Below are 12,502 nucleotides of genomic sequence, written 5' to 3'. Positions count from 1 at the left end.
AAAGCTTTGCGTGCTCAAAAAAAACAACTCAGGTACATCTAGGGAGATCCTACTACAGCAGGATCTCTGCTCCCTGCTTCCCAGCCACTTGTTCACCATCCTTTCACTTACATCAGAAACCAGAGGAGAAACAGTTCTGCTATAAAGATAAGGCAAGCATAAACATCTTGTACTTGGGCAAGCAGGCCTGAGATGCAAGCTGTATCTCAAGTTATGATGAAAGGCAGAAGGAAAAAGAGAGGAGATTGGGGAGGGAGAATTAGTATGAAAGTAAGCAGGTGGTGTTTGCTTTAAAAAAACAGGAACATCAAACAAACTCATGATATGTAGGAGCTCAGAGGGTTTATTTGGTCTTTATGGAATTCTTCAGTCTATTAACATGTTTAGGAAGGATGCAATTGGGAAATACCTCCCTGTACCAGTCCAGAAAAGTTGCTGATCCAGTGGTAAAACGTGCTGGAACTCCCACCCCTCTCTCCACATCTCAGGATCACAGCAAGCTGCTCTGAGTGCCCAGGGTCCACAGGGTCACTACACTTCAGTGACCAGACCACCATGGCCAGCCATACTCCAACAAGTTAATGAGGAGATAACCACAGACTAGTTGAAATTCAACGTATTATTTTATCTAAGTCCACAGAGGGAACCTGTAAAGGGTCTAGTGTGCCTTTCAACAACACAGTCATCTCCAGTATACTACTGAGCAGAATTTGTCAACATTTTCTGCCACCAAACTATAAAGCTGACTAGATTACAGATTTAACAAATGCTGTGGCTTATTATCCTTATGGTCTCTGCTTCATCAAAAGAAAAAAAAAAGAATTCTAAAATACAGTTTAAAAAGAAAAAAAATCCCCATTCACATCTCAGTAATGGGCTGGCAGAAGCAGCACGTTTCATTTTGAATGAGCTACAGTGAAACATTAAATACCTCAGTTGTTTCAGGAACTCAACATCGGAGCTGCTGTTAATGAGCTTGATGAACTCCTCATAAGAAGGAGCATATGTGTAGTCTTTCTTCTGATGCTCATTCATCTGTTCTCTGTACTCCAGCTGGCTGAGTAGCATTCGGTTAATATAATCTGGATCACTCAGCAGTTCCACCACTGGTTTCAGGACTGGAGAGGAAAAATATTTTAAAACAAAATCCTTATGCTGAAGAGTAACTGCTGTCCTTGAAATGAAAACTGCAGATAAAAGGCAAAAATAAATATGCAAGTTGATAAAAAATCCAAACCCAGTCTTGTGGACTACACAGTACATCTGAAATTGGATGTACCTTCCCAATAAACCATTTGTTTAGTCCATTGCACAAACTGATGCACATTGACAAAGCTGAGCTCTATTTGGAAAATTCCAAGGGTTTTTGTTCTTTCTGCTGTGTGCCTTGAATGCTAGGACATTAGAGCCACTAGAAATGAAAATCAGAAGTAAACTGAAGAGCCCAATAAACTTGAGGCTTCATCATTTCTGAATTTTACTTCAATGACATTAAAAATGACCAGTGCATTTTAATCAGATTAAAGTGTTGCTGATAAAATAAAAAGCGAAACAGAAATGCCTCAATTAAGAAAACACACTGGATCAAAGTCTAAAAAATTAATTAAAACTAGTATTCATGATTCTGATATCACATCCTTAAATCTATGGATTCAAAGTATGTGAATAAGATATGAAAGGACAGAAATATTCATATAATCACAAAAAACCCCATGGAAGACTGCAGAAGTGCTCCTCTATGAAAAGAAAAAATAGAATAATGAAATGGGAAAAGTGTGGAAGGTGCTAAACAGCCCAGCATCAAGTCAGTAGAGTCAAGTATGCTTGATTTTGAGAATATAAAGTGTCTTAGTGTTTACCACAGAAATTAAACTTCAGAATTTAAAAGCAGAGCATGAAGAATTATACATGATGAAGTCTGTAATAACTAATATTGTACAATGCAATTATTATTCATGTCTGATCTTTGATCTACCTTTTGTTGCAAGTATTTCTGCAAGGACTATGCGCAAGCTGACCGACTGGACATCCTTTGAGGGTAGGAGACAATACACCAGAATTTGAGAACATTTTTGCAGGAATCTTACTTCTTCATCAGAGCTCCTCAAGCATGGGTGTAGCAAAAAAGGTCTTGGTGGATCTTCCTGCCTAAGGTGGGGGGAGGAAGAGGGGAGGGAAATGAAAGAAAGGGAAAAAAAAAAGAGAGAGAACTTATACATCCCCGGTATCAAGATTAGTTGCTTATTGACAAAATATCCAAAAAACATTAACAAGGTAAGTAATTTCAGTAAAGAAACACTTTAAACCATGTATATTTTTCAATCCTGCTAAATTGTCTTAATAACATCAAGATAAGTTTCCAAATTCCTTTAGATTGTCAGTATTTTCACCTGCCAAGATATAAATATAGTATTTAAAAACTGTATCAAATAGAGAGAGCCCAGCTAGCACAAGGAAAACAGTTACTCTGAATATAAAAACAATTGTTGCATCATTGAACTTACAGTAAAATCTTGTCCAGTTTTTCAGAACAACTTGATGAAAGAAACTCAGCAGCAGCAAATACATTCTTGTAGCACAAGCTAATTACTGACCTGAACCCTTAAGCAGAGGATTTGGGATCATAACTAGAGAAATAGGTCTACCTGTTAGATGCTGGAGTTACCTTCATTACTGGCAAATACATCTCCCAGTAAATAATGGCCTGCTTGACCTGACTTTTCCTAGAACAACCGTTTTCCACTTGCCACCCACAGGCCAAATTGAAGTGGTCTGTGCAAGATACACCCCCTACATAGTAACAGACTCAGCATTACCAGCCATCTACACTCCAAGTGGAAAAACAATTTAGAAAAAGATTAACAAGACAGGTTTAGAAACAAGATGGAATCACAATGGCACATAGCAAAAGGGACACTGAGTCCCTAAGCACAGAGAAACTTGGCCAGAAAAGTCTCCTCAGTAGTTCAGCAAGTGAGAACTGACCATGTTGTTACTGGTATCAGGGGGTATATACAAGTCATGAACCCGGAAAGCATGAAACTAGGGGCTGAGTGTGTGTGTGCAAGGTGTCCCTGTGGGCAGCATGCTTGCCCCAGAGGGGGTGTGAGGCCCCAGACTTCGGGCTCTGCTTAGCCTGATTGGTCTGAATCAGCATCTTCCCAGTCCCAGCTGAGCCAGCTCCCTGTCAGATCACAGATTTGGTGAGTCATCTCTTGGCCAGATCAAGAAACACCACTTGCTTGGATCTGAGCATCTCAGGCATACAGAGACTGAAGAACCACTCAGAGAAGAAACAAAAGAACTTGCCTCAAGCAGGGTCCTCTGATCAGCAGGCTGAAGCTGTAACACACTCGTGTTATATACTAATAAATCACCACAGATAAAAATAACCAGGGAACAAAGTCACAGTTTTCCTCCATCATCCTAAATGCTTGAGAGTCAGTGTTCATCTTGCTTGCCTTTGGTGGAGTCAGATCCTTGCCTTTGGCTAATTCTGGTTCAGCTTTGAGAAGGAGTAGGGAAAACTCTCAGCAGACTCACTCAGCCTGCTGGGAAAGGCATTCACTATCATCCACTGATGAACCATAAGGGTCATCCAAGCTGGATACTAATGGACAGAGGAAATTAATTCTTTTTGTTGGTTTCCCTTTGCAGTTGCTGAAAGAATTAGGCTCCTAACTTACAGAAAGTGCATCAGACCTGAAGTTAGACAGCTGCAGTGTGCTATACTACATGGTAACGCTGTATACTAACACACTCCTTTTCCTGCCACTGAGCAGGCAGACAGGTGCTTCCCACTCCTGGCAACCACGGTAGGTGGATTTGGGGAAGATGGCAAGACAGTGTCTTTCAGAGCCAACAGTGAAGGGGTGGAAGTGCCTCTGCTGCAGTATGAAGTACTGGGTGGATGCTGCACACAACTGAAGATGCACAGCAACGTGCTGCTGGATGAGCAAGCCCGTGATAGCACAGTGTGTGTCATTTGCAGACTCCACACAAACAGCTCCTCTGATCCCAGCTCTGAAAGAAACAGGGAGCAAACTCTCCCCACTTTGATTTTGTGCCCAATACTGACCAGTTCATCTCCTGGTGGATGACAATGATTTTCCGGACTTCTCAGAGCACGTTTGACCAGATGTGCCATGGGAACTCCTTAGTGCAGGTCACAGCAGCACCTTTTGTGCAAAAAACTGCTGCAGAAGCAGAGACAAGGTGTCACAGCAGTTCTTTCACAGCCTCATGCCTGATGTGCTCCAGTCACAGGCTTACAGTTTAACAGCAAGGTGACAACGGCAGGGGTTACAGCAAAACAGACACAGTGTCACCTGAGAGGCACCACAGCAATTTCCAAAGGCAGCCTGGAGTGGTTTCCAGCAGAAGGCTCTAAGGTGTTATGCCATTATCTATAAGGCCTGCTTCCTTTCCAGAGGTGGATGTGCTGTCCTGGTTAGAGTCAACTGACTATTCCTCACATTGCTGCTCCAAGCTTGCTGTCTCTGTACATGAATAAGCAACCCAGAACTGCATACAGTCAAGCCTGAAGGTTTTGGTTAGGCACCGCTGTATGGTCTCTAGGGACGGGCAGCACTGTGTAACAGCTGATTTCTCTCTCCTAGTCAGTCCAGGAGGGAACAAATACACTGCAATATTAACAATAACAATAGCTCTAATAATACAAGTCATTTGTCTAAGGGTGATCAAAATTAGGCTTTTAAATGCATTTTCAGCACAACAAGAATATAAAGATGACATTTAGTTTCAATTAGACTGAAGCCTCTTATTCAATCCCAAATCAAATGTTTTGTTTTTCAAATGTAGACCATGGAGGTGGTTTCAATTGTTACAAGCAAGACAAGTTCCGTAACAAGTCCCTTGGAACAGCTCAGATGTAAATACTCTTCTGAAGAGAAGTGGTTTATGAAGATGATGTGCAGTCTTCACTACCAACCAGCACAGCTGGTGCAGCTGATGGAACTCAAAGCTGTTGATCTTGTTCTGGTAGGATCTTTTCTCTCTGGCAGCTGAATACCTAGCTATTTTCTTCAGTGCATTTCCATTCCTCTTGCATGCTCCAGACATATCCTACAGCCTTCTCTACACTGCATCAAACACTCCCCATCACATGCTCTCCCTAAAGGCACTCATTATTTATCCAAAAGCAGACACGTCCCAGGCAGACAGAAAGTCTGGGTCGTTGCTGTACAGCCACCTCTTAGGGAAAGTGAGGTGTACTGTTCTGGACAGGTTGGTCCACCCAAAGTCAGCCACTTCACAACACAGCCAGAAGCATATGCAGAATGATGGCAAACAGGAGGGCTTACACTGAAGGCCACTTGGCTAGCAGAAAACTACCTCTGCTAAAAAGCAATTCCTGTGTATTAACAACAATACAGAGTTACAACCAAAACCAAGCAGGGATTGCTTTTTTGCCTGTGAGCGTACAAACCCCATCCTTTTTAGACACCTTATCAGTGGGACATCCTGCACAGTCATTAGATCAAGCTACACTTCTCTAACACGTGCAAAGCATGAAACAGAGCCAAAATGCACATGAAATTTCACTAAACTGAACAGTCCTCTTCAATAGCTCTCTACAAGTCTCCTGAGGAGCACCAGTCTGTCTGGAACTGCAAACATCCTGGAGCATTAACTGCACCTACACTACCAGCCACGTAAAAGAAGTCATTTCTCATAATCTTTGTCTCTCTATTGTACAAGCTTATTCCCAGTCAACAGCTCATACATACAGCTTGGCTGCACTGAACCTATGCCAGGACTTTTCTGATACACTGTGAACAGAACACAATAAACAAGTAGAAAGGCAAATATATTATTTGTGCCCTTTAATTTGTCCAGGGTGCTCTTGCCTACAGGAACCTGAGGGGGAGCAGAGTTGCAGACTCTCCAGCTGACAAGCCATTTAAGAAGAGTCTCAATTTCACACACCACCCCCCCCTGCCCCACCCCAGAGAGTTATCTCCACAAGCTAAGATGACATAACTCTAGGAGAGGGATTCTTTCCATTGTTTTCCCAGCTAAACTGTACCTAAAGTGTGATCTAAAAAGCAAAAGGGAAGGCACAGAATCCCACCGAATTTTTATGAAAAAAAATAGAAATTCAGCTCTAAACAAGCCCTGCACAGCAGTGCCAAGCAGTTGTGCTGACAAATCCTGCCATTTTCATTACTGTTTAAGCAAGAGAAATGAAGACTGAAAGCAAGAGAGGAAGCTTGGGCAGGAGGCTTAACAACTACAAAATAAATCACTATGCCAGTGGTGAAACAGACAAGACATCCAGGCTTATATCCTCCTCTGTGGGCATACAGGAAACGTTACAGTTCTATTTGCCCCAGTAAAACCATTAATCAGTAGGCAGGGAAATATATTGCACATCAGTGAAATGTGTGCCCAGAAAACAGCATCCCTTGTAACTCAGGCTTCCCCTTTACTGATATCCATTAAAAAAAACACCCAATGAGCAGTCTGAGAAGTACGACCACCACTGCTGAGCTACTCAAGCATGTCTGTTTACTATTCTGGAGCAGGAGCTAAAACATCCTCATAGGACACCTTAAAGCCTGATATGCAGGGTGATGTAATTGTGGCATACCAATACTCAAAGGGGTCCTACAGCAAAGTGGGAGAGGGACTTTTCACCAGGGAGCGTGGTGACTGGACAAGGGGCAATGGCTTCAAGCTCAAAGAGGGCAGGGTTAGATGTTAGGAAGAAATTCTTTACTCTGTGGGTGATGAGGCCCTGGCACAGGGTGCCCAGAGAAGCCGTGGCTGCCCTTGGATCCCCAGCAGGGTTCAAGGCCAGGTTGGATGGGGCTTTGGGCAACCTGATCTAGTGAAGGGTGTCCCTGTCCATGGCAGGGGGGTTGGAACTACATGATCTTTGAGGCCCCTTCCAACCCAAAGCATTCTCTGATTCTACACAAAACCTAAATCTCTGTGGGATCACAACTAAGAGTAAAGAAAGGCACTGTTCATTTTTCAGGGACCAACAGGAAAAGCAGAAACTTAACTGCAATCTGCTGCCTATCCTCTCCAGTGCCAATGAAGATGAAGCACTATTCAGTAACCTAAATAGCAACACAGGCGTTGTTTCTCTTCCTATGTAATTTCGAACATGTGCTATTAGGACTGCGTGGTTGGGTTTTCCAAGCAGAAGGTCACTTGGTAATCAGAGAAAACTCCTAAACAAAACTGTGGGCAGATATTTTTAGAGAGTTTTGAAAGCCCAGCCAATTATCCATAAACTCCAAGCACAACTGTGTGCAGTGAACACACACAAATGTGACACTCCAGCAAGCAGTTCCAGAACAGGCATGATACAAGCTTTGCAAACCAGGCTCATTTAATCTGCTTTAGGCAATAGAAAAGTAATGGTAAGTGGCAACTTAATTCATTTGTGTCTTCCTGAATGACCAAGATGAAGCAACAGTGACATATATCAAGATGCAGGTGACTTCAGCAATCTAAAACAGTGGACAGAACTCATGCTTCACACAGCATGCTTACAGGTCACACCCCTCTTCCATTAGTCCCCTGGGAGCCACAAAGCCAGCCTTACCCTTGCCTAATTTTTATTTTTTTTCCATAATTTTCATTTTAGGAAATCTTTGAGCCCACTCTGAATTTATTTCATAGTGTCAGAAAGCAAAGGGATTTTCTTCAGCTGGCCCCCAAAGCAGTGAAAGATCAGGCAGTGATCTCTGAATACAGATATGTGGGTAGGACCTGGCAAAACAGGCCTTTTCCAAGCAGTACTTTACTTTGGGACCAAACTGACACCTACTGTAGCTATCTCCTGGGTCATAATCGCTTCCTGCAATTACTGAACATCACCAATACTAAGACTTTACCCCCTTCCTGCTGCAAGCCTGAGAGTTCATCCAGCACTTTATATAAAGCAGAACAGCAGGTTTGCTTTGGTATTCTTGAAGGCAAACAGTCAAAACAACACTAAAAGAATCGCAGAATGTTAGGAGTTGGACAGGACCTCAAAAGATCATCTAGTCCAACCCCCTGCCAGAGCAGGATCACCCAGACTAAATCCCACAGGGACACATCCAGGAGGGTTTGAATGTCTCCAGAGAAGGAGACTCCCCAGCCTCTCTGGGCAGCCTGTCCCAGGGCTCTGTCACCCTCACAGGGAGAAAGTTCCTCCTTATATTCACATGGAACTTCCTCTGCTCCAGCTGCACCCACTGCCCCTTGTCCTTTCACTTCCATCCCTGAGCAGAGACTGGCTCTGTCCTCCTGACTGTCACCCTTTACATATTTACAGGTATTAATGAGGTCACTCCTCAGACTCCTCCAGGCTAAAGAGGCCCAGCTCCCTCAGCCTCTCCTCATAAGGAAGATGTTTCACTCCCTTAGTTGTCTTGGTGGCCCTTTACAGAAATGTCATCATTTCCTTCCCACGCCATAACTCAGCAACCCTGAACCAATATCCACACTTTTTAACAACAATTCTCTATTTCTCAAGAATGCAGGACCCACAGCAGTTCTGCAGTGCTGATCTATCCCCTATGACTGGCCTTCCAGGTTCCCCAATACAGGGACCCTGTGGATATACCTCTGTTTATCTAGGATCTACTCTAGATACCCCCAGTTTTACTTATGAACATCTGGTAACTCCCTGCATTGTAAAGACTCATTACAGTCAGGAGTATGAAAAGGCTCTTGGTATTTTTGGTTGAGTATATGCCCCTGATGGGAAGCACTGTATTTTTATACAGCCTCCACATTAAAGGGGGGAAAAAAATAATAATTAAAGGCCAACCCCAAAAGTTGTTACTTACATTGTCCATGCAATTTGGGGTTGGCAATACCCAACCCTTCTTCAAGGGCAAGAAACTCCAAAATAAATATACTCATTAGGAGACATGCATGACCAGAAACTTAATGAGGATGAAGTAAGCCTGTCTGTTTTGAAAATGGGAGGCAAGCAAATAAATAAATGCTATGCAAAAGAAAAAAATGAAACAAAAAACCTAAAGAGTCCATACAAACATTACCAGCAACTCTGCAGGAAGTTATGTAGAGTTGTCCTTTGTCTTTAAATAAATAAATCAGAAAATGTTCCCTTCAGCCTTGCTATTTCTTTAATTAGTCTTTCAAGAGAGACTATTGCAGTTACATTTAAGCCTCAATCAGTGCAATTGTGAGCTGAAGGGCACGTGCAACTCAATGATTTTCGTCAGTACATTCAACACATCACGTGCTTCCACTGAACAGACTCCAGGAACTCTCAGACCCACATGCAGCTTGTATCTCCTCACCTGTATGGCCCTCAGATCTCTATGCTTCTTAAGAGTACCGTGGAATGAAGACTGCTTGATCCATCTGAACCTTCTAAGGAACAAACTTAGACCTTACAAGCCAGCATCATAAACACATCGTATCTACTAAAAAAAGCAGCCAACCACAACCACAAACAAGTCAAAGCCAACACCAAAACTTCCACAGCTGCCATACCTAGTAATATACACCAGCAAGATTTATAAATCCCTACCTAATATTTACTAGGATGATAACCCTATCATTTATACATGTCACAGTTACCTCCTTCAGGAAAAAATATGTCCTGTTGCTAACAAAACCAATGAATGTCTGAATGGCTGACAAACTGCAGTGTGACAGTTATTGGTTGGTACCAGGAGTCCCAATGTTTATTGTGGTCTCTACCTCACACTCAGTCATTAACAGGAAACATGAAACCCACACTGAAATTCAAAGGCAACAGTGAGCCTTAGACTTTTTGCTACCCATGAATTAACTTTAATAACTTGTTCAGACTTTGGCTTTTTGTTCTCAGCACTTTCCTACTGCTTCTCTCATTGCAACAAACCTCTACAATTTCATACTAATCCTCCTGATGCTCCTTTCCAGAGTGTTACAAGCAGTTCTTGGTATTCCTGGCTTGTGGGCAGCAAATGGAATTATAAAAGAAAAACAAGAACTGTGGGAGGTGTTTAGTAGGTAGCCTAACGTGGGTGCATCTGTAGAGATTTAACTTGGTCAATACAAGTGTTTAAATTCCCTTTTCATCAATCTCCTCTCGATCAGTTTCTGGTGGCATCACCCTTTATTTTTACTGAGTATCTCATCACACTGCATATTGTAATTACAAAAACCACAAGAGCTATATACCCTATATGTGCAAAGGTATTCTCACAGGCCAAGAAAATTAAGAACTGAGTTGTCTTCTCCCACCACCCTGTCAGCAATACACAGAAAACAAAAGGACTATTACCAAAATATGCAATAGCAACTCAAATCCCCGAATCACCTGTCATACTGATCCTTCAAACAGCAATTTCCCCATAGCACCTCCCTCTCTCACACTTCCCAAGAGCTTTGAGACCTTAATTACAGGTTCCTAATCAGCACTGGGAGGAGCCTGTAACCCACAAGCATCCATTTTGCTAAGTCATGACTTACGCTGCAAGTCCCTGCACATACACACAAAGGCAGCTCTAAGCTGAGAACATCTTCAGATGTTCTGTAGCAGTCACCTCACCAGAAGCAGCCTGCAGCATCACATGTACACATCTGCAGAAGACAATTCTTCCTCTACCTTTGGGATCAAGGTGGACCAGCTGAAGGTTAAAGACAGAACACTCACAATCAAAAGACGTGGGGGGGGGGGGGAAAGAAGAAAAAAAATCAGTGTCACTGACCTCTTTTCAATTAATTTTGTTCAAGAAGCACTGCTTTTGTCAGGATGTTCAAGAAGAGACCAGGATTAATTATCTTTGAATCCCATTTGCCTACTTATGTAGGAAAATCTCACTTTGCCTACGCTGCAGTTTAGAGACCACGAGCACACAAGTGTTAATAGTTCTGTAGGAATCTCTGATGTGGTTTTCTTCTGCCCACAATAAGCATATGGGAACTTCTTCCTGTCATGTGGACAGCTTCACAGAAAGATGCTTACTATTTGTCTGCACTTTGCTAAGTCCTCTCGATTCTGACTGTGCCTTTCAGGCAGGGAAATGCCTCTTGCTTTCAATGAACATACCACGAGTGACACTACGTTCCCTGGATCAGGAAATCCCAGTCCCTGGAAAGTACACTGGCACCACAGACAATGCTGCACCCACATACCAACATCAATGTTTCCAGCATGATATACGTCTTATGCAGCTCATGGTCCATCCTTGATCACATAAAATGGTATTGCCAGTTTCCACTGTGCTTATATTTTCCTTAAAGTAGCCATGGAAAGACACTCAAACAAGGTATTATAAAGGAACAAAGGGATAAAAGCTGCTATAAACCAAAAATGGCCAACTAGTACCCTCTCTACCCTGCAGGATGCTCTTGGCTAATCCTGTTACAAATGTGGTCCTGATTCTGCACGAAGTAGAGAAATCCCAGGATGGTTTTTCTTCTGTATCTCAGACTCATAAACTAGGTAACTCTGGACACAGGAAAGTATCATATTCTGTATCTACACTGAGCTGACGTTAGGAATGCAATCGTTTCTTACCTAAAATATTCTGAATTCCCACAAATTTTGTAACTGGACAGTGACAGGATCCTCCAGAGCCCCAATTGGACCTCAAGGTACACCCCAGCAATGTGTTTAAGATGAAAAGGTTTGGAGTTGTCTTGCCTACAGTTTGCATGGCTCTGTGTCACCCCACACAGACAGTTCTGCCCATGGCTAGAGGAATGCCTCTGCCCTTACATCACTCTGTAGAAGTGTCTGGCAGGCACTGGAAAGACAGTCACCATTAAAGAAAGCCAGGAGATAGAATAAAGGGGAAACAGACCTAACAGCGCCAGGCTTCTCCCTCCCAACTCCCTAACTCCCACCACCTTTCCTCCTGGGCACAGACAGTTTCTTTCCCTTACTTTAGTAAGCTGTCATATAGGAAAACTGAGACAAAGTGGCTTAGGTGGCCAGAGATGATACAAGATTGTCCTGGTTTCAGCTAGGATAGAGTTAATTTCCTTGCTAGCAGCCAGTGGAATGCAGTGTATGGGAGTCAGGATGAGAGCAGTGCTGATAACACCCTGATGTTTTTAGTCATTGCCAAGCAGCCAAGGACTTTTTAGTTGTTCATACTGCCCTGCTAACGAGAAGGGAGGGGGGAACCAGAAAGTTGGGAGGGGACAGGTGACTCAACTGGCTGAAGAGGGTATTCCATACCAATTACGACATGCTCCGCATAAAGGGGTGCTGGTGGAGGGCACAGCTCCAGGACGTGTGATTTGGGGGGCTGTCCAGCTCCTGGATGGCTCTGAGCTGTATGGCCGAGTTGTGCAGTTTGGTGAGAAACTGCATTGTGTAGGACCAGTTTCATATATTTTTGCTGTAAAAATCCTATTAATATTATCTCTCTCTCTGCTCTCCTAAGTAAGCTATCCTTATCCCAACCCACAAGGTTTGCCTTGGGGGGTTTTCTCCCCCACCCCCCACCTTTTTTCCCTTCCCCTCTGCCCCAGAGCGAGTGGCAGTGTGGTGCTCAGCTCCCAGCTG

At 43.1% G+C, this 12,502-nt stretch overlaps 1 protein-coding gene across 1 annotated transcript in view; it reads right to left on the bottom strand.

The window, feature by feature from the left end:
- Positions 1–12,502, bottom strand: part of SNX25 (sorting nexin 25) — an 84,857-nt gene that overhangs the window by 47,950 nt on the left and 24,405 nt on the right. Inside the window, exons 4-5 of the mRNA XM_084266907.1 lie at positions 1,976–2,148; positions 932–1,118 (exon numbers count right to left, since the gene is read on the bottom strand). Of these exons, the coding sequence (XP_084123033.1) occupies positions 932–1,118; positions 1,976–2,148 (360 nt within the window). The remainder of the gene's footprint in view (positions 1–931; positions 1,119–1,975; positions 2,149–12,502) is intronic.

This window comes from Gallinula chloropus (genome assembly GCF_964237585.1).
Source record: "Gallinula chloropus genome assembly, chromosome: 7".
NCBI classification, from domain to species: Eukaryota; Metazoa; Chordata; class Aves; order Gruiformes; family Rallidae; genus Gallinula; species Gallinula chloropus.
Note: the sequence above shows the minus strand (reverse complement) of the source record. Positions and strands in the feature narration are given on the sequence as shown.